This window comes from Meles meles, chromosome 3 (genome assembly GCF_922984935.1).
Source record: "Meles meles chromosome 3, mMelMel3.1 paternal haplotype, whole genome shotgun sequence".
NCBI classification, from domain to species: Eukaryota; Metazoa; Chordata; class Mammalia; order Carnivora; family Mustelidae; genus Meles; species Meles meles.
The window spans coordinates 106,778,492-106,805,719 of NC_060068.1; the positions used below are offsets into that span (position 1 = coordinate 106,778,492).

Genomic DNA, 27,228 nt, shown 5'->3' on the forward strand with positions numbered 1-27,228 from the left:
GGTAAATCCATAAGGAAAACACCAAAATACTAGCAGAAAAATGGGGGAAAGACATGGACAGCCTACCTAAGATGAACCAAAAATGACCAATAGAAATCAGGGGAAAAATTTACTCTCACAAATCAAAGAAAAAAAATGTGTGTGAGTTAATATTTTTGCTCAATAAATTTGCAAAACGCCCCAAACCAGACACTACAACCATGGTGAATATCAACTTTTAAAATGCTGCTATTGACTATGTTGAAAAGGACATCCTTGTCTCCTTTCTGATTGTAGGGGGAAAAGGCTCAACCAGTTCCCACTAAATATTATATTCCACCAGGGCGCCTGGGTGGCTCCATGGATTACAGCCTCTGCCTTCAGCTCAGGTCATGGTCCCAGGGTCCTGGGATCGAGCTCCGCATCAGGCTCTCTGCTTGGCAGGGAGCTTGCTTCCCCCTCACTCTCTGCCTGCGTCTCTGCCTACTTGTGATCTCTCTCTCTGTCAAATAAAGAAATAAAATCTTTAAAAAATAAATAAGTAAAATAAATATTATATTCCACCATTCAGGATGAAGTTATCAGGCTGATAATTCTCTCTTCTGTTTTTGCTTTACAAAGAGTTCTTTCTTTCTTTCTTTTTAGGCCTTGATGTTAAGATTTTGTCAAATACGTCTTCTGTTTTATTTCCACTGTTATGGCTATTTTTTCCTATGTCCTCTGCTACCTTGTCTTTCTCCACTAATGGTAAAGTTCCTCAATGTTCTATCTTGACACGACCTTCTCTCCTTTTTCTGCACTCCTCCCTTCATAGTGAGTAATTTCATCTAGTTTCATTATTGCATACCACTTAGATGTCAAGTACTCCCACATCGCCTACCTAGACCAGTCATTCTAACTCGCCACTCATATCTGTGCTGCAGACTGAACAGCTCCACTCAGATGTCTCACAATTTCCTGCTCCCAATCATGCTGAGCGGTCTTTCTTTAAAATTCTTGATCACGGGGCACCTGGGTGGCTCAGTGGGTTAAAGCCTCTGCCTTCAGCTCAGGTCATGATCCCAGGGTCCTGGGATCGAGCCCCACATCAGGCTCTCTGCTTGGCAGGGAGCCTGCTTCCCTTCCTCTCTCTCTGCCTGCCTCTCTGCCTACTTGTGATCTCTTTCTGTCAAGTAAATAAATAAAATCTTTAAAAAAATAAAATAAAATAAAATTCTTGATCACTCAAGATGCATAATGTTGGGGACATTTCTTTAGTCCAGTCAGTCTCCTCCTTTCAGGTCTGGGCACTAAATTAGTATTTGTTTCACACTTTCTTCTCAAACCCATAACACACCTGAGAGTATCCTCACTCTCAGCTTGTAACTCTGCTGCTTCCTATTTAAGTGGAAAGGTGAATGCAATCAGAAGACAATGTCTATAGGTTCCTACCACTGCACCTACCCACCTACCTGCACCTGTGCCACATACTGTCTTAACATTTTTTTAAAAAGCAATGTGCACTCTATGCTTGCATGTCAAATCAACCTTTCTTTCCACCAGTCCCCTAGATTTCATTTGGTCTTCCCTACTCCAGAACATTTCTCTAGTAATTCTCCCTCCATTCTGTATTATCAATATAGGTATCAGTATCTATACTGGGATTTTCTTATGAATTCTACTGATCATGTAGATTATCTATATTCCTTTCTATATTATCAATATTTGATACTGGTAATACTATTCTGTAGTATCAGTATTTCCCCTTTACTAGACTATTTCCTAATTCTGTATTATGAGTATTTCCCTCTATTCTATACTGTCACTACTTCTCTACTGACTATTTTTCATCAAGTAGACATAAAAACATGCTATTACAGGGGCTTCTGGGTGGCTCAGTCGGTTGAGTGTCTTTGACTCTTGGTTTTGGCTCAAGTCATGATCTCAGGGTTCTGAGATCACGGCCTCCATCAGGCTCCTCACTTAGTGGGGAGTCTGCTTGATATCCTCTCCCTCTGCCCCTTGCACACACACCCAACACACACACTCTCTCTAAAATAAATCTGAAAAAAGAAAAAAAAAGAAAACCATGCTATTATAGCTTCCAACTAAAAATAAAAAATAAGGAACTCTTTCAATCCCATATCCACCCCTTGCTACCACCCCACGTCTCTATAAACATTACCTAATAACCTGAAAGAGCTGCCAACATACTAAACTCAATCCCTCTCTTCTCTCCTGAACCCACTCCAGTCAAGCTTGTGTTTCCTCAACTCTACCTAGACTTCTTTTGTCCAGAGTAACTTATGACATCTACATGTTGCTCAAGGATAAATTCCTAGTTCACTTTCTACAACCATTTGACATGAATGAACACCGTTCCTAGACACACTGTTTTTCACTTGGCTTCCAAGGTAAAACCAGCTTCTGGTGCTCTTCTGGTCTTACTAACCCTTCAATCTCCACTGCTGGATACTGCTCACCTCCCAAAACTCTAAATGCTAGAGAACCCCGTTTTAGTTCCTAGACCTTTTTACTTTACATATGTGCATTCCATTAATGAGTACATTCAGGCTCATGGCTTTAAGCATCATGTAAGTACTGATTAGTCTCAATTTATACATCCTGTCCAGAACGGTTCCCTGAATTGCACTTAGCATCTTGCATATCTAATTACCATGTCCAAAACTGAGCTCCTCAGTTCTTCCCTCAAACCACTTTCCCTATTAAAATAAATGACAGTTCCATCCTTCCAGCTACTGAGACTGAAAATCCCGATTTCTCCCTGGCTCTTCTCCTTTCCTTTCACTTCACTTCTAATCATTCAGTAAATTCTATCAAAATATACACAGACTCTGACCAGAGCTCACCATGTCCACTGTCCTCTTTCGTGGATTAGTACTGCAGCTTCTGTTTCGCTTTCCTATTGCTGCTATAATATATTGTTATCAAAGTAGTTTAGCTTAAAACAACACAAAAATGTATTATCTTAAAGTTCTGGATGTCAGAAGTCTAACTTGGATATAACTTGGACAGCTAAAATCAAAGTTCAGCAGACCTATTCATTTTAGAGGCTCTTGGGGGGGAACCCAGTCCTACTCATGGAGGATGCCCACATTCCTCTGCTTGTGGTCACATCACTCCAACTCCTTCTTCCACACTCACAGTATCTTCTCAGACGCTGAAACCTTTGCCTCCTGTGTATTAGGACCCCTGTGATTATACTGGGGAGCCACCTGGGTAATCTAACTAGATAAAGATTCTTGTGTGTGTGTGTTTTTTTTTTTTTTAAACCTTTAAAAAGTCCCTCTGCCATAAAAGGTAACACATTCATAGGTTTTAGGAATTAGGAAATGAACATTTTCGGTAGAGGGGGAGAAGAGATTATTCTACTTAACACAGTCTCCTGAGGAGTATTCCTGCTTTTATCCCTCCTGACAAAAGTCATGGAAACTGTGTTTAAACCTAAGTTAAATCATGTCAATCCTCTATTCAAAATCCTTCAATGGCTTCCCATGTCACTCAGAGTAAAGAGCCAAAGGCCTTACCATGGCCCTAAAAGGTTCCAAACCACATGAACTCATTTTACCCCCTTCCTCAAAGCCTCTGCATTTGCTATTCACTCTACCTGCAGTGCTCTCCCCCCTCAGGTACTCTCCACAGCTTGCTGGGTCATCTCCTCCAGGTCTATGCTTCTAAATCACATTCTCAGGGACATCTTTCCTGACCTTCCCGTACTATCTAACACACACATTAGAATTTGTGGGATGTAGCTAAAGCAGTGCTTTAAGACAAATTTATAGCATTAAATGTTTAAGTGTGACATTAGAAAAGAACCTATCAAATCAATGATCTCAACGTTTTGAACTTTAGAAACTAGAGAAAGAAGGGCAAATTAAACACAAAGCAAGTGGAAGGAAAAACAGAGTAGTAATTGATGCAACATAAATTACCAAATCTCACTCAAGAAGAAACAGCCATGACTTTGAATCTGTAACAGAAACTGAATTGTTAAAAACCTTCCCACACAGAAAACTACAGGCCAAAAGACTTCATTGGTAAATGATCCCCAACATTTAAAGGACTAATACCTTTACACAGACTTCGAGAAAACAGAAGAGAAGGAAACACTCTCCAAATGTTAGGATATGGAAATCAGATTCTATGAGAAAAGAGAAGAGACCAGTATCCAAACACAAGCCCTACAAGGAGAGTGCAGCCCCTCTGGCGGCCCGTTACCGCACAGCCCCGTTTGAGTGGAAGTGGGGTGGGGGCGGGCAAGGGACAGAAACTTAGTCAGTAGCATGTCCTTCAAGGTCCTCTGTGAAAATGCTTTGAAAGAAAAGATAAGAATATCAAAAGTGGGAGAATGAGCTGGTTCAAAGACAGATGGTCCTATCATTGTGAAATAATAGATGAGTGAGAGCTGAGGTCACGGTACCATGGCCTATATGCCCTGGATGCTCCTTTAAGAGCTATATATTTTCTCACCACGATAGGCCAGGCCTGTGTGGGTTTGTGCTTATTTGATGCTTGTTAAGCCTGTCAGCCACAAAAATGATCAGCGTTCCCAGAAGCACAAAGGGAAAAGCGGCAATATGGAAGATAGATCTAAGGAGGCACAAGAAAGAATAGGCAATTTTAGAAGTTATTTCTCTAGTTAGTGAGAAGTACAAAAAAGAAAAAAGAAAGAAATGCAGATAAACAGTGGCTTTAAATACTTAATTCAACCTTGTGTAGATTTCCATGAAAGGCCACACAGTAAACCAGGCTCTATGAATTATTAAAGGGCCAGATCTGTATTAACCTATATGTACAATGCTCATTCTCGCAAATGAAGTAAGAAAAATAAAATATTAAGTGAGATCATCTCCAAAATGCCTTCCTACAATTTTAAAGACCCAATTGTCAGAAACATTCTTCTTTTGCTTTTTCCTTTTGTTCCCCCTAGCCAGCAACATTCGAACTAACAAGTGAAATATCTTAAGCAGCTACCATGGACTAAGACTTGGGAGCCTTCACAAACAAGACATGTCAAAGATATGTAGGGTACAGACTGAGACCTTTCCTCAAAACAGCTGAGTTTTTTCCTTATAAAAGCATGTGAGATTAGGGCTCTGTGTTCAGATGGAAGCAGGTCTTGCTCCTGATGAAGAGAGAGTGCAGCCACAAGTAGAAGGCAGTGCAGGCAGAGACAGATGACCTACTTCCTTTCTTACAATAGCAAATCACCAAAAAATGCAGGTGCATTTTTTTTTAATCCCCCAAGCAACGAAAAAAAGCCACTTTCAGGTTACTTCCTCCTCAACTTTAATTAATCTCAAATATTTGAACTTAATGTTATTTAGATGCTAAAAAGTGAGTACTTCAGATTAGCTCCCCTTTCCAAAAGTGAATTTGCCCTTGGGTGGACTGAAAAGTGGGGGGAAAGCTCCTCTAGAGGCTCCATCTCTCCCCTTAAGAAAAATAAGGTCTAGGAACCAACTCTAAACTGTACGTGGGGGCCAGAGAAAAGCAGCCCCCAGGGGAAGTTACACAAGGAGGTCACCCCCAGCACAGAGACCTGATTCCTAAATGCTAGAGCCTCACAGGTACTCCATCCTGGGGCCAGATACTGACAGCAGCCTCACCACAAAGAAAGATACATTCTAATAAAAACCCCATCTTAAACTCCTGGTGAACTACCTCGCTTAGTTGATTAACTTGCCTAGACTGTTTATCCACAAACCAGTGACTATGGAAAGGAACACCTCAGTGCTAGGGCCCTCATGCTAGAGGTCACTGCCCAAATAAGGATGAAGAGTAAAGAAAAGGCTCCAGTGAAGGCCCTCCTACCCAGAGGGATGGCCACCTGCATCTTTGAAGAGGCCCTTTGGGCATGCAACACATGGCCAGAGTAAGCCAGATGCAGTCCCAGAAGAGTTGAAAATACTCCAAGATTTTTGAAACTTTTTCATTAGTTACCTATCATTTAAAAAGAAGACTGAGAAATAAATCTGAATTGCTGACTTCTCTTTAAAAATAAGGAAAGGGGGGCGCCTGGGTGGCTCAGTGGATTGGGCCACTGCCTTCGGCTCGGGTCATGATCTCGGGGTCCTAGGATCAGGCCCCGCATCGGGCTCTCTGCTCCGCGGGGAGCCTGCTTCCTCCTCTCTCTCTGCCTGCCTCTCTGCCTACTTGTGATCTCTCTGTCAAATAAATAAATTAAAAAAAAAAAAAATAAGGAAAGGAGGGGGCGCCTGGGTGGCTCAGGTCATGATCCCACGGTCCCGGGGTCAAGCCCCATATCACATCAGGCTCCCTGCTCAATGGTGAGCCTGCTTCTCCCTCTCCCACTCCCCCTGCTTGTGGTTCCCTCTCTTGCTGTGTCTCTCTGTGTCATATAAATAGATAAAATCTTAAAAAAATAATAATAATGAAAGGAGGGATGCCTGGGTGACTCAGTCAGTTAAGCGTCTGCCTTCAGCTCAGGTCATGATCTTGATGCAAGCCCCGCTTCGGACTCACCGCTTGGCGGGGAGTCTGCTTCTCACTCTCTCTGCCCTACTCATGCTTTCTCTCTCTCTCAAATACACAAAATCACTTTTAGAAATAATAAATAAAAATAACAAAAGGAGGGGCGCCTGGGTGGCTCAGTCAGTTGGGCATCTGCCTTCAGCTTGGGTTATGATCGCAGGGTCCTGGAATCAAGTCCCGCATGGGGCTCCCTGCTCAACAGGAAGCCTACTTCTCCCTCTCCCTCCACCTGCCACTCCCCCTGCTTGTGCTCTCTCTCTCTGACGAACACATCAATAAAATCTTCTTAAAAATTAAAAAATAAAGGGCGCCTGGGTGGCTCAGTGGGTTAAAGCCTCTGCCTTCGGCTCAGGTCATGATCCCAGGGTTCTGGGATCGAGCCCCGCATTGGGCTCTCTGCTCAGCAAGAAGCCTGCTTCCCCTCCCTGCCTTCCCTGCCTGCCTGTCTACTTGCGATCTCTGTCAAATAAATAAAATCTTTAAAAAAAATTAAAAATTTAAATTTAAATTAAAAAAAAAAAAAGGAAAGAAAGAAAGGACCTGGCAACAACAGTCTGGAGTGGAACTGCCCTGCCTCGTGTAGAAACACCACATAGTACTCAGCCTGTCACTGCCATGCCTGCAAACGTCAGCTCCATTTGCCTCAAGGAGCCTGCTCAGCCTGGCTTCTGAGCATGAGTAGAAATGAGCCTAGGCCAGGGTCTGGGAGAGAAGAAACGCACCTAGAGAAATGCTTTTATTCAGAACATACACCCAATACCAAGTGTGGTCTGGGCACTGTCTAGGCCTACTTCCCTTGAGGGTGTGTCCTAGAAGAAGAAAGGAAACTACCCGAGAGAGAAGCAATGATCTCGATAGCAAACGCAAACCAGCACACCATAGCCTAGTCACACATGATTTATGCCCACCATCGTTTCATTAGATCTACTAGACTCTCCATGTGATTTTTCTCCTAGGCGTTAAGATCATTTATATAAATAATCTTGGTAGGTGTGATCAGCGTATGTTACCATCTGTTTCAGCTGATATGTGAAAGCATTGTCACTTTTCAAGCATTTCAAAACCAAATGGAGAACTAAAGACATTAAAGTGCTGATAGGGTAAAATGGCAAACTTGAGGAAAAGAGGCCAAATCTTAGATATCTACTTTAATTTTACTTCATATAATATGGTCATCATGAACTTTCCACATGTGACTGAATCCACTGTGCTTCTATCTTTATAATTACCAGATTCCCACCAGATTTCACAACGGGATTAAAACTGTGGAGATGTCCATCACGTAATATAAATTTACTCCATGGCCCATCGCACTACTGTTTAGACAAAGCAACTCTCATTGGCACATTACACCCACATGGATAAGAGAACAATGAACAAATTCCTTAACTAACCTGTGCCCCAATCAGGATCCCAGATAAACAACAGGTATTACTTACCATGGTGGCCTAGCCTGAGTATCAGGAATTGTTTACATAAATAAGACTTCAACATATTTTTAATGGTGGCTGCAGGCATAACACAGAAACTCCATTCCTGGGACCTGTCTTCTGTTACTCCAGTTCCTCTGCTTTGTTTCCTTCTATCTGTGGCCACTGCCATCTGGCAGGACATCTCAAGAGTGAATGTAAATTCTCAGAGTATGCCAATAAGGCAGTCTCTACGTGGGAAATCAGAGGCAGCGTCTTCCATGGGAAACAGCACTTGTACTGCTTAAGAACACCTGTGACTGTCAAAGAGCTTCAGGCACAGACACAGTCCGTTCCCCTCACAGGAGGCAGGCAACACACTGGGCATTTAACAAAGTTACTATTCTTCTATGTGCTTCAAAGTCTTTTTCCAGATGCTTAACCTAGCCTAATCGCCAGTCTTCCAATATGCCATTATAAATGGAGAAAAGTTCTCAAGCTTTTAATTCAGTAGCTGGTTGAATTACATTATTACTATCTGTATCGGGATGTACTTTAGGACATTACAGAGTAATGATTCTAGCTCTTAAATCTCGTTCCCTCCAACACAGAGATCCAAACCCCAGGCATTAAGGAGGAGCATAGGCAGGTGGCTGTTCCTACAGTCAGGCTCACGAGGTACCAACCCTAACTGCGGGACTGCCAGATGTTACAAATGGCCCTCTCTCAAGGAATGTGCAGATCAAATAGTGTGGTCACTACCCCCTCCATTTGCCAGCGGTTAAAAGATACTATGCATTTTTAATGAAGGGCAAGAGGATAGTAACATGTGATGCTCCAGGGAAATGTCACTTGAAGTTAAACACAAATTTCTCCAAGCTACATGAATTCTGGATCAGTGTTTTATACCCCAAGACTTCAATGTAAATTCCTAAAAACAAAACTAAAAAAAAAAAATAAACCTCATTTTCACCCTAACTGAAATCCAGTTGGGTGGTACCATAAACATTCCTGGTCATACCTTACCTGAGGACAGAGGGCTTCCAGCTGGCTTGCTGACATTCGAACAAGTTTTACACCTTCTTCATTGTTTGAGATGGAACAGGCTAAGTTGGCAACCTAGAAGAAGGAACACCATAAAAAGATCTTTGAAGATTTTTCTTTTGATGGCTGAAGAAAACACATGTATACCTACCCCCACCCCTGATCTTCTACAGAACACATGCCAAGAGCACCAATGGTGTTTTATTTCTCACAGAATGATTACGTACTTCAGAGGACAGATTTTTTTTAATATCTCTGCGCCATTGTACATACCTGTAACAAAGGCCACACTTTAAGCTGGTGGCAGAAGCTTAGAGATTTCAAGGCGTGTAACTCAAGGTTTTACATGTGTTCGAATCTGCCTGAACAGCAGCTTCAGAAAGAGGTTCTCGTGGTGCGGACAACATGAGAAAAGCTAAGGAACCAAGGGCATCGGGAAAGAATAGTTGGTATCCTCAAATAAAAATATACTATGCAGCTGTTCTTGAAGAAAAGAAATAGAGATTCTGAGTTGCTATTCTCATGTGACGGGTGAATGGATGCTTACTAAGCCAAGAGGAGATTTACTTGAACATAAAGCTATTTTTCACGTAAGAAAACAGTATTAAAACGACATCAAGATGTGCCCAAGGCCATCTTCCTCAGAAGCCTACGAAGTAACAGGGCTGATGTTCCACGGTTAAGAGCAGAACTATCCTTCGAGTGGGTTCTCAAAAGCACTGACAGCTGGCCTCTTTCCTGAATGGTACCACTTCATTTGAAATAAAATCCTATCCTTCCTATCTGAGTATCTCTGTGACACTGCTCAGGTATCCAGAAACAATCTTTCCAGGTTGTGTCATACTTGCTCTGCTGAGGCCCGCTGGGGCTGAGAAGGCTGCTCTGGAGCAACTGTGAGGGCCGTGATCACTTACCCCTGTTTCTAAATGAACAGGCTTGCCAATACCATTAGCAATGCCAAGGACCAAATGAATACACAGTGCTAAGACACATCTTTCCCCCAGTTGCAAATAGAGTTATGAATGACAAAGGCGTAGGCAGCTGAATATCAGAGGCACTTTCTGGGAGCTTAAATGCCAGAGTAAACAAGGGCAAGGGCAATAACCTTTGATTTTTCACTCCTCCACCCAACATAAGCACATAAAGGCATAAGAAAAATTACGTATTATTACGGCAATTGTTTGCAGTAGTATGGTTAGGGATTATCAGCTTTCTGTAAGACTGCTATTAGAATCCTAACCATAAGAAACAAAAGAACTAACATGCAATTTAAAACATAACATGTAAGGAAGTAAAAAATTAAGTCCGATCCTTAATGTTCGGGGACTTCAAAATCCCATAAAGAAATCCCATTTATACTCCCCCTAAAGATTACAATTCCACTTTCTAGTATGACCTGGATCTGGGCAAAGAGACACTGGTCTTCATGATCATAATATATAGCTAGAGTTGATTGTAGACTTCTATTAGTTTGTTTCAAGTTACTGCAGGGCCACCCAGGTGACTCAGCCAGTTAAGCATCTGACACTTGATTTTGGCTTAGATCATGATCTCAGGGTTGTGAGATGGAGCCCTAGTCGGGCTAAGTGCTCGGCACAGAGTCTGCTTAAGATTCTCTCTCCCTTTGCCCCTCCCCCATTCTCTCCCTCTCTTAAAAAATTATTACAAAATATGACCAAAACTATATTTTATAGAATACAAAACTCCTAAAAAACACAATCCCTCAAATGTAGAATTTATGATGCTACAGTGAAGGAAAAAGCTTAAATGAGATGTGTTCATGAATCTGTAACTCCCATTGCTTCAATTCTTTAAGAAGGCATTTTGAAAAACAAATATAAAATTTGAGGTTCATCACTGAATTACTAGTGTGGGACTAACAAAGACTCCTCGTGAGGTGAGCATACTAAGACCTAGCACCCCTGCCCCACTCCTGCCATTTGGGAGGCCAGCCACGTGTTAAATTCAGGAAGGTCTGTCACTGTGTTTCTATCTTCTACTGTCTAGTCACAACTACCACAATTTTATTTCAATTTGTACTCTCCAATTTTATGAATCTGTAAAAACTAGAAAAACACTTAAATTACGAAGCAAAGATTATGTAAACTACTGCAGATCAGACATCTGAGGATGGTGTGTGGCTGAGGCGGAAATGGGTAACTTCTGTATATCATCTTTCCTGTTTCCTGATACAACACCAAACAAAATAAAGGTTATGGAAGACTTGTTCTTTCTTTTAAAACATTACTTGAGATGCTTTCTGATGTACTGCTGAAGCAGTTATGTTCTACATGAGTACACTGCCTGTTTCAGGAGGCCACCCTGCCTGGCTGAGGAGGAAGAAGCGGGAGCCTGTCACTGACAGTCTTCTCCAGATGAATGAGCTTCTATTCATCCTCCAGGGACAGGGCTACTCACTTCTAACAATGACAAATGTGCAAATGCAACATCTCAACCATAGCTCTCTGAGAAGCTGAGAGGCTAACCTCATATACTCATGCCAGGCTTGAAGACAGTGAAAGCTGATAGTGAGAGGACGGGTTTTCTAAATGTCTCCTGGGGCTCTAAAAATTTGGGAGAACAACTGATTCTGAGACTGAAGAAGATTTGAAGTTTGAATTAAAAATACTCAGAGCAGCTCGCTTGTAGAGAACCTGGCAGAGTGCTGCACAGTACCTCTAGATTTGTGCTGAGAATCTAGAATTTGTGCTGAGAGATGACTGCATCTCTGCCATCATGGTAACTTGTGTATTAACAACTTCGTCTTTCATTCCTGCTAATCCAAGAAGTGGGCTAAGACTGACACTATGACCACTAGCTTTGAAATCATGAAGGCCTATTGCAAGGTTGATGCCTACACTGTGTAAATCTGGACCACACAGAAGAGCAGAACATTTCAGAAAACCAGCAACTCCCTGATTTTAAATTAAAAACAAAACAAAACAGGGGCGCCTGGGTGGCTCGTGGGTTAAGCCGCTGCCTTCGGCTCAGGTCATGATCTCAGGGTCCTGGGATCGAGTCCCGCATCGGGCTCACTGCTCAGCGGGAAGCCTGCTTCCCCCTCTCTGTCTGCCTGCCTCTATGCCTACTTGTGATCTCTCTGTCAAATAAATAAATAAATAAATCTTAAAAAAAAAAAAAAAAACAAAACTAGATTTTTGCTAGTTTCAGGAGTAGTGTAGTAACAATCTGTGCTGTGGAGAAAGAAAAAATCTCAAAGCCAGGCCGTATCAGTCAACAAATATGACATTTGCACATTGCAGAAAAGACTTTTCAAACATTTAGGAAAACCCTACCTTTATACTAGATTTTCTTTTCTGAAGTAAAATTTATGAAGTTCCCTAGTGGAAAAATACCCCATTTAGACAGTATTTTCTCTATTATAACATGTGTTGATGACTTTAAATGAAGTTGAAATTTGTTTAAACTCAAGCACAAGTTGTTCCCACTGTTATGAGCAACTGCTTCTCACTGATACTAGGCTAAGTTGCTCTACTGCCCCTTACTCTAGACCGTGTGAAGAAGTTAAGATTTCTTTTTGTTCTTGGTAATAAATTAATCATTTATTAATGACCCAACAGCCTACGCCCACTTTGTCGGAGTAAAACAAGTGAGAAGAACTTTGGAAAAGGCAGTTTTTAAGTCTACAGAGTGATACCACAATCATAATGCTGAAGGGGAGGAAGTTCAAAACCTGTACTACTTGCCGTTGAGGCTTTTCATCAAGCAACCACCTGAATTTTCCTCTTTAAAATGGCTGAGTCTGAACTCTCAAAAAAGGGGAAAAGATAACAATAACTCAACCTTCCAAGTCTGTCATGCATTAAGAAGTCCCAACTGCACATCATATAAATTTCAGAACCACTCAAATTTCTACCAGTTACTCCCAAATCTACAAGGGAAATGATGATGAACAGAGGATAGGCTACCAAAAAATGAAGCATGTATGGATGATAGAAAAATTCCAAATTGGACTGTGGTAATGGCTGCATACTTCCGTAAATTTAGTAAAAAAAAAAAATTACTGAATCATATAGTTAAAAGGGGTGAGGGTGAATTTTATAGTCTGTAATTTATACCTCAAAAATCTTGTTAAGGCAGAGCCAACCAGGTAATTAATTAAGGAAAATTACCAGAGGCTAGATATGAGAAAGCAGAAATTCAAAGAGGAAAACGCAAGCACTGAAAACAGTGTTTATACAAGGCTGGGGAATAGAGAAATGGAGTATGCGCCACTGTGTGATCAGAAATTGGGTTTTTAGTGGACCAACAATACAATACCACTGCCCTCACAAGGTAAATGCCTCTGATCTAGTCATATTAGCGGTATCCCTAAGCAACTAGGAGAAGCAAATATAAATGGAAATTTTCCATTTATATTTCCATCTAGATGGAAGATAATCTAAACCCAGGCTTCAAAGAATTCTCATATGCCTAATGCCAGGAATCTGAATTTACAATAAAAACGCAGAAGTATACAAGGAGATAAGCTATCTTGGGCAGGAGTAAGCAAAACAATTGTGTAATCAGATCCATAATGATGGCAGATACTCAAATGACCAAAACCGGAGTATTAAAAAGTGTTTCTTATGTTAACAGAAATAAAAGAAAGTATACAAAGGAAAAATACACTAAAAAATGACCAGGCATACTGGAGAAGGATCGAAGTAGAACTTCAAGAGAAAATTAATAACTTCTACACCTTCTAGAAATCTAGAGTAATACTGACTAAATACTGATGGAAAGAAAATTACTAACCTATAAAGTTAAACTGAAGAAATTATTCAGAAAAAAACAAGAAATTTTCATGATATGGAAACCATACACAAAAACAAGAGATGTGCAATTAGACTGAAAGAGACTACTATTCAACTATGAAGGATACAGAAGGAAACACAGAGAATGGGAAAGGAGCAATAGTAAAAGAGATTACAGTTAAACAATTTTCAGAGTGGAGGAAATATAAATTTCACATTTGAGAAGACAAATTTTAAGCAGGGTGAATAAAAAGAAATCCATACCTGGACATATTACAGTGAAGCTTTACAACAACAAAGACAAGATTTTTAAAACAGCCACAAAGTTAATACAAAATATTCACAAAGTAAGCTTAGTGAGACTGAAGGCTGACTTCTCAAGAGCAACAACTAGAAGCCAGAAATGGGGAAGTATCTTCAAATCACTTGGCTGGGAAGCGGACTTGGAGTGATCATCCTAGGACTGTACGCTCAATGAAATTATTTTTCCTAGATTTGGCGCACAATAAAGACATTAAGACAAACGAAACCAAAAACAACCTAAGAGCATTTACTCCAGACAGAACTTCCCTACCCTAACTAAAGCAGTTTATAAGAAAAATGCTTCAGGAAAAAGGGAAGTAATTCCAGACAGAGGGTTTAACAGCATGCAAAAAGTAATGAGACGCAATGGAAATTACGTATCAGGTCAATTTAAGCAAAGTTGAAAAAAATGAATACAGCAACACTAATGGGGCTAAAACTTAAAGTATTGGACAACAGTGATAAATATTTAAGTTGGATAATGATGGAAGTGAAAGCATTCTAAGATTCTGACATTGTTTCAGAGGCAGAGATACTGATTAACCTCAACCTCTGAGTTAAACATGCACGCTCTAATATCCACAGTTACTACTAATAAAAGAGTTTACCACTTCCAAAGAAGAACGGATAAAAATAGGAGGTGAGAGGACTCAATCAATTCAAAAGAGGAAAGAGAATCAGAAACAGAGAAGGAGGGATGGAAACAGAGGGTAAAGAAGAAGAGAACAAAATGCAATGTTAAAAATGAATCCACATGTCATAACGGTAATGAAATGTGTATGTACAAAACTAATTAACTGGAAAAAAAAAAACCCTGCTAAACTGAGTAACAATAAGTAAACATATGCTCTTTATAAAATACATTTAAAACATAAACAAAGATTGTACAATATTTTTAAAAAGAAAGGAGGGTGCCTGGGTGGCTCAGTCATTAAATGTCTGCCTTGGGCTCAGGTCATGATCCCAGGGTCCTGGGATGAGTCCCACATCGGGCTCCCTGCTCAGTGGGAAGCCTGCTTCTCCCTCTCCCACTCCCACTGCTTGTGCTCCCTCTCTCTCTGTCTCTGTCAAATTAATAAATAAAAAAATCTTTTAAAAAAGGAAAAAAAAAAAAAAAAAGGAGAAAGCTACACTGGGATGATCAGAAGGACCTGACTCATAGCCCTCTGTCCATTGTCCCTGGGAGGCTGAAGCTACATGCTAGACCCTCACAAGATCACAGCTGTTTGCATCTCAACTCTGTGGCAACTGAATGCTGTGACCTTGCCTTTTTAGAGAGAAATGAGCAGAATACCAAAAAAAAGGAAATCATGTGGAATCTGTCACTGTATTAGGTATTAAACTATTGAGGTTTCTATCTATTTAATCACTAAATGATCTTCATATATAAATATATAAAAAGAAGCTCCATGTAAGGATTCTTCTCACATTTCTAGGATAGGCTTATTTCCCATGAAAAAAATGGGCACCCTCCCTTCATTCTAAAGGCAAGAACTACATAACTGATTGTTTTGTCCTTTCCCCCTTGCTACCAAGGAGTTCCATGCCAAATCCACATGGAGTTGTGGTAAGTATAGTTCAAAATTTTCTATTATTATTTTATCATGTATGTCTTTATTTGAAATAAGCCATATCAAATCTAATTTAGGGAGAGAGAGGATATAAATATAAACATCTTTAGGAACAGGATCAGAAACTGTGACTTTATTAAAACACCATAAACTATTTTAGGGGCATCTGAGTGGCTCAGTGGGTTAAGCCTCTGCCTTTGGCTCAGGTCATGGTCTCAGGGTCCTGGGATGGAGCCCCACATCCGGCTCTCTGCTCAGCAGGGAGCGTGCTTCCCCCTCCCCCTCTGCCTACCTCTCTGCCTACTTGTGATCTCTGTCAAATAAATAAATAAAATATTTTTTAAAATAAAAATTAGGGGCGCCTGGGTGGCTCAGTGGGTTAAGCCGCTGCCTTCGGCTCAGGTCATGATCTCAGGGTCCTGGGATCGAGTCCCGCATCGGGCTCTCTGCTTGGCAGGGAGCCTGCTTCCCTCTCTCTCTGCCTGCCTCTCTGTCTACTTGTGATCTCTCTCTGTCAAATAAATAAATAAAATCTTAAAAAAAAAAATAAAATAAAAATTAAAAAAATAAAACACCATGAACTATTTTAAAAAGCTTGGCTATATGGTATTTTTTAAAAAGGCTTTCATTGTAGGGGCGCCTGGGTGGCTCAGGGGGTTAAGCCTCTGCCTTCAGCTCAGGTCCTGATCTCAGGGTCCTGGGATAGAGCCCTGAATAGAGCTCTCTGCTCAGCAGGGAGCCTGCTTCCCCCCTCTCTCTGCCTGTCTGCCTACTAGTGATCTCTCTCTCTCAAATAAATAAATAAAATCTTAGAAAAAAAAAAAAAAAAAAGAAGGCTTTCATTGTAAATCACCACCCAGATGATACAGTAATCATTTCCATTTACTTGGTTATCATATGGACCACTAAAGTTCCCTATTTCTATCTAACTGCCTGAATAATCTATCAGTACAGATAGAAAGGGTGTCTGCCTAAACATTAGCTCATCAGCTCTACTGAGGAGCAAACAGAAGTCCTATATTCTTCTAGTGCAGGATGAAGATAGGAATGACAAAGGAAGCATGCCCAATGTTCCACGAGAAAAGAATCCTGACGTTCCTTGAGAACAAAGTTCATGTCCTGCCTTCTCTAGACCATCCCAAAATCTGACTAAGTTAAGTTCAGCCAAAAACACTAGTTTGGGGTATGAGGTCTTAAAATAGTACACACAGGGCACTTTTGTTTTGTAGACTCATGCATATGAACTTGCAGACCTTTGAAAATGTGGGAAGACCAAGCTCAATAGGCTTAGTAAATTCTTTTGGAAACCAAGGTCAGCATTCCCCCCAAGAACACCAACTTCTTTAAATCTACTACAGTCCTAGAAAACTGAAGCTTCACTTAATTTGCTATTTACAAGAATTTCAGTCTACAGTATTATATAGAAGCACTGAGAAAAATGCTGAAGATGTCACAGGTGGATCATATAAGGTTAGTATTCTATTCAAATACTCCTCACAGAGCCTTCTTCAAGGCTACCTTACTGCGCATTATCAGCTAAACCACAGAATAAAAGTAATAATGCAGACCATTCAATCTGCAGTAAAAATACACACTTCAGGCCAATAAAATCCAAGATAATGGGAAATACTTTGGGGTATGGGTAGTGCACAGGGCAGTGCAACAAGTAGTGATAATCCAACTCAAAAGCATACCAATTACATTTACTTATTGGTTTGTTTGTTTGTTTGCTTGTTTAAGATTTTAGTCATCCATTTTTGAGAGACAGAGAGACAGAGAGAGAGAGGACGCAGAGAGAGAATCAGGCTCCCTACTGAGCAGGGTATCCGATGCAGGACCTGATTCCAGGACCCTGGGATCATGACCTGAGCGGAAGGGAGACATTTAACTGACTGAGACACCCAGGGACCCTACTTTTTGGTTAATACACAAAACAATGAACAAGATGTATCTCACTGTAACAAGTTCATTATATTAAAAGACCCATTTTAATGCAATGTCTGAGGTTGAGGGGAAAGGGATAATAAGTGATACATAGTTTTTATAGGTAAGATTTCATTAATGGCATTTTCCCTATTTCACTTTCAATTTATGAAATTGAAAAAGAACTCAGAAGAAAGCAAAATTAAAAGAGAAAACATTGCTCCTTAGCTATTGGGCTGCTCACAGCCGAAGGAGCTAGGCAAAGAATGAAGCAATTAAAGAAGGACACATGGGTGTTGCATTATTGACAAAAAGGTTAATATTTCTGACAAAATAAATTTTTTTTTACCTTGCACTTTGAACTGAAGAGAAACATAAAGAAATCATTAACCTGATATAGGAGAAAGAGTCAAGTATAAAAGGTGTTATCATCGCCCAGAAGCAAAGCCTTGCCCTCTCATAACAAGATGAAAGAAAAGCCCTCAGTGCTATGCGGTAGAGCAGGGTAGAGCAAAATATCGTGAAAAGAAGCATCACCCAGCTCACCAGTAATGGCCCTCAGCTCTTGGTCCCTAACTTAATGACCTTGGGGACACACCTCTATGCACCTTTTGCATAAAAAAAGGGACTTCCGGGGCGCCTGGGTGGCTCAGTGGATTAAGCCGCTGCCTTCGGCTCAGGTCATGATCTCAGGTTCCTGGGATCTCTCAGGTTCCTGGGATCGAGCCCCGCATCCGGCTCTCTGCTCCGCGGGGAGCCTGCTTCCTCCTCTCTCTCTGCCTGCCTCTCTGCCTACTTGTGATCTCTCTCTCTGTCAAATAAATAAATAAAATCTTAAAAAAAAAAAGAAAAAAAAAAAGAAAAAAAGGGACTTCCATACCTTGTGGTAATGGATTCCACTGACAAATGTGATAGGAGATAGGCAGAGGTCCTAGACAAAACCTGAGAAAAGAAGTCAAGAACAACTTCACAGCAAACACTCCATTATTTGCTTTTTCAAATAAAACAGAGTATAACTGAGTGAGTATCCAACTGGCAGTCAGCCCTAAACATCCTTCCGGACACTGACTGTGTGCACACAGAGAGACTGGAAAAACCCAGTATATGGTTTCTATTCTTTAAATCAATCTTGTATTTGCATAATGTGATATCCAAAGAAGGCACCACAAAAGGTTTCCATTTTTAAGTGTGTGTTATCCCTAATACTACTCAGAAACTATTTATATATTTGAAGCAACTTTACATGACACCCCAAATTAAAGCATAACCTTTTTATACTATTTTACTTGGTCTGGAAAGAAAATGTTTCTATTAAAGCAATAAATAAGACTTCCAAAAACCAAGTTAGCAAGTGCCAACACATCTGCTCCAATTTTATTTTGGTCATGTATTTAAATGCTACTTAAACAGTTTTAGCTCAGCTTCCATTTAAAATGCTGATAAAATGGATAACTTTTTTCACATATCATCTCAGCGTCATTTGTATCACATTATACAAAATAAACAGACTATATAAATTACTTTGATTGTCTTTCTCGCTTTCTAGTAGAACATAACTCTTATGGGGGTGAGGATTTTTGTTCCATTCATTACTACCTCCCTAATGCCTAGAACAATGACTGGGACATATCAGAACACTGTATCTGTCATAAGAATCGATCACAATTTTTTTTCTCCCTCAACTATAGAAAATTTGCTTCGGGTTTCTTTTAACAGTTTTTTGAGATTTTATTTATTTATTTGATAGAGAGAGAGAGAGCACGCATGCCCACACAAGCAGGTTGAGCAGCTGGCAGTGCAAGAGGGAGAAGCAGACTCCCCACTGAAGAGGGAGTCCAATGTGGAGCTTGATCCCAGGATCAAGACCTGAGCTGAAGACAGATGTCCAACCAACTGAGCCACCTAGGAGCCCCCCCACCTCCCGCTATAGGTTTTTCAAATGCTTCAGGACCCATTCAACTGTGGCTTTCTAGCTAACAAAGAAAAATATTTCTCAAATCAAGTCACCTCATCTTTGAAAAGTTTCCAAATTTTCCCCTTCATCTTCATATCCCCCCAAATCTTACAATTCATCACTTCATGTACACATTATAAAGAATGATGCATTGTGATGCTCTTTTGTATAAACATTACAAATACTCAGGCTCACTATCCATGATGTTCAGTCATAATTTACAGCTCTGAATTTCTCAAGGTCCAGTCCTGAGACCAGGGAATGAGAATCCTGGGGGACGGTGGTCTAGGGATCTAAAGGTTGAGCAACTCAGTAACTTTCCTGTTTATTACCTGAGAACTAGTATTCATTCATTTATGTAGTAGTCACTGAGTACCTACTATGTTTCAGGAACTGTTCTAGGCCCATGTTCTCAACAAACTTACATTCCACTAGAGTGTGAGGTGGGGAACAGAGAAATAAGAAAACGAAACAGACCTAATAATTTCAAAGAGTGAAAATGTTACAGAGGCTATGAAATAGGCGACTGGGTTTAAAAAATGGTGGAAGTTGGAATGGAGGGGATGAGGGATCCAGGAGAGCCTCTATGCAGAGGAAATATGTGAACAAAAGCCTACGGGGTGAGAGGATAAGTGGACAGAACATTCCAGGCAGAGGGCCAAGGGAGTGCTGACATGTCTGGGTTCACTGGGTTCTTCAGCACCCAGAGTGCTGAAGAGCGTATTTTCTAATACCCAGTTTAGTGAACACATGTGAGCAGAGTGCATCTAACGCCAAGGAGCAGCTACTGTACAGTAACACTACCCAGGTGTTCATGCAAAAGATTTTTTTAAAGGGGGAGGAAGGGGGCAACAGACCACAAAAAGAGAAAGAGAAAAACCGGAAACAGATCGAAAGGCAGGCAGCGTACCTTATGGACCACAGTTAAGAATGCGGCTGAGTCGCTTAAGTGCCTGACTCTTGGATCCCACTCAGGTCATGGTCTCAGAGTCAAGAGATCGAGCCCCACATCGGGCTCTACACTCAGCGTGGAACCTGTGTAAGATTCTTTCTCTCCCTCTGCCCCTGTCCCTTCCCCCCAACTCCCACTCATGTGCACACACGTACGCTCTCTCTTTGTAAATAAATAAATCTTAAAGAGGCAGCAGGAGAAGAAGAATGCACGTTTTAGGATTTTATCTCAAGTGTGCCTAGAAAGCCACAGTTGAATGGATCCTGAAGCAAAGAAATGATGTGATCTGATTTAAAGGGGTCATGTTGACTGCTCTACAAAAAGACTAGAGAGGGACAAGAGTGCAAGCACAAAAACCAGCAGGGAGGCAGTGGCAGAAGTCCAGTGAGACAGGATGGCTTGGACTAGGGAAATGACTGTGGAATAAAGAAAGATAATGATATGTGAACTTGTAGATTAAATAGGGAACATGAGGTGAAGAAGAAAAATTAAGGATGAATCCTATTAATTTTGGCTTAAAAAACTGGGTGGAATAAAAACCACCCAGAAAAACGGAAAACAAAAAACAAGACTATTTATCAAAACATTACATGTCATAATGAAAGACTAAAACAATCTAAATAACCTAATACCCAGTGGTAGAGGACTAGTTAAATAAATGGACCAGTATGCAATCAACAGAAATACTACAGATGACTACTTCATAACACAATAAAATGGCTCTGATATCACAAGCAGGAGGAAAACACATTACATCATAACAAATTACGGTATCATTTACCTCAAAAAATAAATCAGTGTATCCGTTTTGTATATTTTTTAAAAAAGTCAACCCACACATAAATTAAGTATAAATCAACTCCAAAATGTTACTCCTTTTTCTTTGTGCTTTTATTTTCCAAATTCTCTAAAATGAACTCATATTTCTTTTATAATTTTTTTAAAAGCTGCATTTTTAAATGGTAGTATCCCTAAGCCACACCTACCTAAACTGGCACTTTTTTTTTCCTCCTCAGGTACCTTCTCCATAGGGATGCTTTCAGAAATTCCTGTAGTATCTCTAGTATTGGGATATGAGTGCATGAGCAAATGAGCACTATTGCCACAGAGTAACCCTGGACAAACTCTAACTCATAAGAGTTTTACATTGGGTCTGGATCCCTACTACAACAATTTCACAGCATCCCCAAATGGTACTGGGAAGAAGCCTGGCTTCACTGCAGTGCTGAAGAGCACATCCTCTAACACCCACAATCAGACTACCCAATTTAGGGATCAAATGTGAGAGGAGTAGAGGAGTCCATCTAAGCCCACAGAATGGATATCTGATATACAGCAGTATCCAAATATTCATGGGAAAAATGGGGGGGGGAATTATCAGACAGCACATTAACAGAATCTCCCAGATGCTTACAAGAATATAAACTATGATTCCTATAGGTATCCCAGTATTAATAGGGTGATCACAGAAATTACCGAAAAGGATATAAGGAAATAATGTAGACATGTTCTATCCAAATAATTTAGAGAGCAAGATAAAAATAAGGGGATTCTAAACAGGCTGAACTGCCAACTATATACTAAGAATTGTTCAATCAAGAGAATGATTTCTAAGGACAAGCTATAAGGTTCTTGGAATTTAAAAATTTTTGAGTAGCCACTAAAAACAATGAAATTAGCAAAAGTAATTTGCTAAGTTTTCTTTCCTTCCTCCCTTCTCTCTCTCTAAGATTTTATTTATTTATTTGTCAGATAGAGATCACAAGTAGGCAGAGAGGCAGGAAGAGAGAGGGGGAGGCAGGCTCCCTGCTGAGCAGAGAGCCTGATGTGAGGCTCCATCCCAGGACCCTGGGACCATGACCTGAGCCAAAGGCAGAGGCTTTAACCCACTGAGCCACCCAGGCACTCCTCTTTCTTTTTAAAAAATATTTTATTTATTTATTTGAGAGAAAGAGAGAATGAAGACTGAGCAGGGAGCCTGATTGGGACTTGACCCCAGGATCCTGGGATCACGATCTGAGCCAAAGGCAGACACTTAGTTGACTGAGCCACCCAGATGCCCCTAATTTGCTGTTTTTAATCCCAAGTTATTACATTTCAACATGTAATCAGTATAAAAAGCTAATGAGATACTGTGCATTCTTTTCCCATACATCTTTGAAATTGGGTTTGTGTTTACACTGACAGCTCCTCTCAATTTACATGTGCAGGGCAGTAAAACAAAAAAAGAGAGAAAAAAAGAGCGGCAGCTCCAGAAAAGGAGATTGCTGCTCCCCTTTCCTGACAACCTGAGAACCGAGCAAAGTCCCCCTACAGAAGCAATCCACGAAAATATAAATAACAATGCATGGATGTTACAAAGAAGGGGGATTTACATACCAGAATGAGAATCTGTTTCTACGAAAAGAAAACCCACTCACTCTGAAGAGATGGACCCAATTCCTGAAGAACAGAAAACCTAGCTCCCAAAGGGGAGAACCTCCAGGGAAAAGAAGAACAATGCAAGAACCAGGTAAGTAAAATGGTAAGTCACCGGGTAAACGGCCACACAGGATGCAGTAAAGCTACAGAAAACAAACACCAGCCTTGTCTTACCTCTTCTATTCTATGTGGCTTTATGGCAGCATGGCCATCTACCTGAAAACAAGATATCCCACATTCCTTCAAGATGGGAAGGTGTTGTATAATAAAGAATGTCCGGTCTTTGTCTCAGTTTCCTGAAAGGAAACTTCCATTAAGTTCAGTTAATAGTAAGAATGTCTTTGTTATTCAACACTGGCCCTGAGAGTTTATGCTAATGAGGTAACTCCTGGTGGGCCCCTAGGTATGGATGTCCTGAGTTCTAGTTGTTCTAAAGCACATTATCAGACCTGAAGGGGGCCAAGGGAAGCCCCCAAATTTGTAGCCAGTTAGTCAGAAGTGTGGGCAGCCTGGGGACCCTCCAAACTTGTAGCTGGCATTTGAAACGCAGCAGTCACGTGAGGAAGGATCAGGGGAACTTCTAAATGTAAAGTCACTTGGGTGAGAAGAGCTTGTGGCAGCTTGCACCTACAGTGAAAGCAATCTTGTTGGGGATCATGCCCTTTTACCTGGGGGGTCTGTGCTAACTGCAGATGGTTAGCACAGAATTTTACTTCAGTATTTCATTTTATTTTATCTTACTTATTTTTTACTGCAGTATTTTAAAAAGTCAACCCAATCTAGCAGAATTCTCAGGGGCTGCAGAATCTGAGCCCCACCTTTCCAGCTAATATCACTAGCTCTACTTAACTTTCCCACATACTCTTACTTTCCCTAAACGCTCAGGAAAAACTACAGAAGGCCACAAAAACCAGGTTAGCTGACATTTACTCCAATTTAAGAGGGAACTAATGCAACTAAATGAAGTAAAGAGATTCAGTGCAACAATCAAAATGAAGTATTTCACCTTTGTTTAAAACAAGGCCCTCACTAGTTCAGTGCTCATCATAATGTAGAAGTGCAGGGTAGAGAAGCCTTGTCACTGAAGAATAAAGTTCTGCCTTGAGTCAAGAATTTTAGGCTTGGGGCACCTGGGTGGCTCAGTGGTTTAAGCCTCTGCCTTCCGCTCAGGTCATGATCTCAGGGTCCTGGGATCGAGCCCCGCATCAGGCTCTCTGCTCAGTGAGGAGCCTGTTTCTCCCTCTCTCTCTGCCTGCCTCTCTGCCTACTTGTGACCTCTCTCTCTGTCAAATAAATAAATAAAATATTAAAAAAAAAAAAGGAATTTTAGGCTTCCACAACACTTTAAAAACTCATTTCCTTTTCAAGCACATATGCAATTATATGCTAGATACCCTAGTATCTCTATTACCGTAAATGCAATTCAACTGTTTGCAGAGTCTTTAGTTACGACAAAGTCTTTAGTTATGCCTTGAGCAATAAAAAGGACGTCATTTATAAGTATGGTGGGGTGACAGGGGTGAGACAGGGGCCAGAACTGAGTTGTGATAGAGAACACCAAACTCCAAACTCAAAGGGGCCTTTGGTTAGTGAAGTTCAGAATGAAATAAAAAGTAGAAGCATGGACATGCTCCTGAAGCAAGGTCTCCAGAGCCACAAGGTCCACATAATGTTTCCCACTGTCCACTATGCTAGCAAGCTCAAAAGGCACAGCCCGCACTGCTGCAGGACCTTAGGCAAGTTACCTCTCTACACCTCAATTCCCTTACCAAGAAACTTAACCTCTCTACACCTCAATTCCCTTACCAAGAAACTTAACCTCTCTACACCTCAATTCCCTTACCAAGAAACACCATTATCCACTAGATATGGTGGAAAATGCACCATATCTGCACACACCTGGTTGCACAGCAAGTGTCAGCTGTGTTGTACGAGGTGACAGAGCAGGTCCAAATAAAAAGCCCTCCAGCACTAGAGACAAGGGCCTACCCTCTGAGGTTCAGGGACCACAACGAGCCCTTGCCTGTGCCACTACCGGTTACCCTAGGCCTTGGGCAGACAGTGTCCTTGCTTTCTGCTTTACAGGCATACTTTCTAATATATAGGCTACTTACAGGAGGTTGGCTTCCTAAAGGAGGGTTTGGAGGTTACACCTCATGCTACCACGTGACTATGGCAAACAAGACTATGCTTAATGGAGACACAAAATGATACTCTTCTGATTTTAATTCCAAATGAATCATTAACTTGAAAAGAAGACTGACCTATGACCCACAACTATATGGTCAACTAATCTTTGACAAAGCAGGATAGAATATCCAATGGGAAAAAAAGACATTCTCTTTAACAAATGGTGTTGGCAAAACGGGACCACTTTCTTACACCAGACACAAAAATAAATTCAGAATGGATGAAGATCTAAATATGAGACAGGAAACCATCAAAATCCTAGAGGAGAACACAGGCAGCAAACTCTTTGACCTTGGCTGCAGCAAGTTTTTACTAGATGCGTTGCCAGAGGCAAAGGAAACAAAAGCAAAAATGAACTACTGGTATTTTATCAAGATAAAAAGCTTCTGGACACCAAAGGAAACCAATAAACAAAACTAAGACGCAGCCTACAAATGGGAGAAGATATCTGCAAATGACATATCTGATAAAGGCTTAGTATCCAAGATCTGTAAGGAGCTTATCAAACTTAACACCCCAAAAAATGAATAATCCAGTTAAGAAATAGGGAGAAGACATGAACAGACACTTTTCCAAAGAAGACATCTGGATACAGCTTGGGCGCCTGGGTGGGTTAGTCAGCTAAGCATCTGACTTCAGCTCAGGTCATGATCTGGGGTCCTGGGATTGATTGGGCCCACAGAGGGGTCCCCGCTCAGCGGGCAATGTGCTTCTCCCTCTTCCTCTACCACTCCCCCACTCTCTAGCAAATATATTAATTTAAAAAAAATCTTTAAAAATAATAAAAAGAAAGGACACCTGGGTGGCTCAGCTGGTTAAGTGGATGCCTTTGGCTCAGAGGTCATGAGTCCAGGGTTCCCAGATGCAGCCCTGCATCAGGCTCCCTGCTCAGTAGGGGGTCTTGCTTCTCCCTCTGCTCCTCCCCCTACTCTTGCACACACACCAGCCAGAATGCGTTCTCTCAAATAAATAAAATCTTTAAAAAAATTAGTAAGAAGAAGACATCCAGATGGCTAACAGACACATAAAAAGATGCTCAACGTCACTCATCATTAGGGAAATATGAATCAAAACCATGATGAGATATACCACCTCACACCTGTCAGAATGGCTAAAATTAAGAACATAAGAAACTACAGGTGCTGGTGAAGATGCGGAATGGGGAACCCTCTTGAACTGTTGGTGGGAATGCAAACTGGTGCAGCCACTCAGGAAAACAGTATGGAGCTTCCCCAAAGTTAAAAACAGGACTGCCGTATGACTCAGCAACTGCACTAACAGGTATTATTCACCCAAAGGACACAAAAACAAAGGAGTACATGCACCCTGATGTTAAAGCAGCATATCAACAATAGCCAAAGTATGGAAAGAGCCCAAATACCCATTGACTGAGAAATGGACAAAGATGTGATAGAATGAAATCTTACCATTTGCAACATGGATGGAGCGACAGTGTATTATGCTAAATGAAGTCAGTCAGTCAGATAATGACAAATACCAGATGACTTCACTCATATGTGGAATTTAGGAAACAAAACAGATTAACATATTAGGGGAGGGGGGATGGGGAAGAAACCAAGAGACTCTTAAATAAGACAGAAAACAAACTGAGGGTTAATGAAAGTTGGGAGGGAGGGAGGGGATGGGCTAGATAGGTGATTAGTATTAAAGAGTGTATTTGTTATGATGAGCAATGCATATTGTATGTAACTGAAGAACCCCTGAATTCTACTCCTGAAACCAATACTGCACTATATGTTAACTAACTAGAATTAAAAAAAAAAAAAAGAAAAAAGAAAAAAAAATTAAAGACTGACCTATGTATTTTATACATAATCAATTCAGGTCAAAATACATTTAATGGTCAAAGAAAACCTAGCGTAAAATTAGTAATGCATTTAATGTGATTACTGATGTTTTCCTTGGAATATTTTTATGGCATTAACCTGACCTAATATCACTATAAATTCAAATGTACAAGATACACATTTTACATAAAAGGTCCATTTTCTATTCTTACACAATGACCAACTTCCCAAATGGTCTATGGAATATCTTTTCCATACGTTAGATGTTTTATATTTAGGTTACAAAACCAAATAACTTGAGTATCTGCCTTCTATGTGTCAATTTTTAAAAATAAAATAATAAACATAATATACTTTCCAATATAATAACCAAAAGGTAGTAGCAAGCGTAACTTACCTGGAAATTAAATAGCATTTCACTT

At 40.6% G+C, this 27,228-nt stretch overlaps 1 protein-coding gene across 1 annotated transcript in view; it reads right to left on the bottom strand.

The window, feature by feature from the left end:
- CTNNA1 (catenin alpha 1) overlaps nucleotides 1-27,228 on the bottom strand; it is a 190,317-nt gene that overhangs the window by 22,832 nt on the left and 140,257 nt on the right. Inside the window, exon 10 of the mRNA XM_045998668.1 lies at nucleotides 8,910-9,002. Coding sequence (XP_045854624.1) covers nucleotides 8,910-9,002 — 93 coding nt within the window. The remainder of the gene's footprint in view (nucleotides 1-8,909; nucleotides 9,003-27,228) is intronic.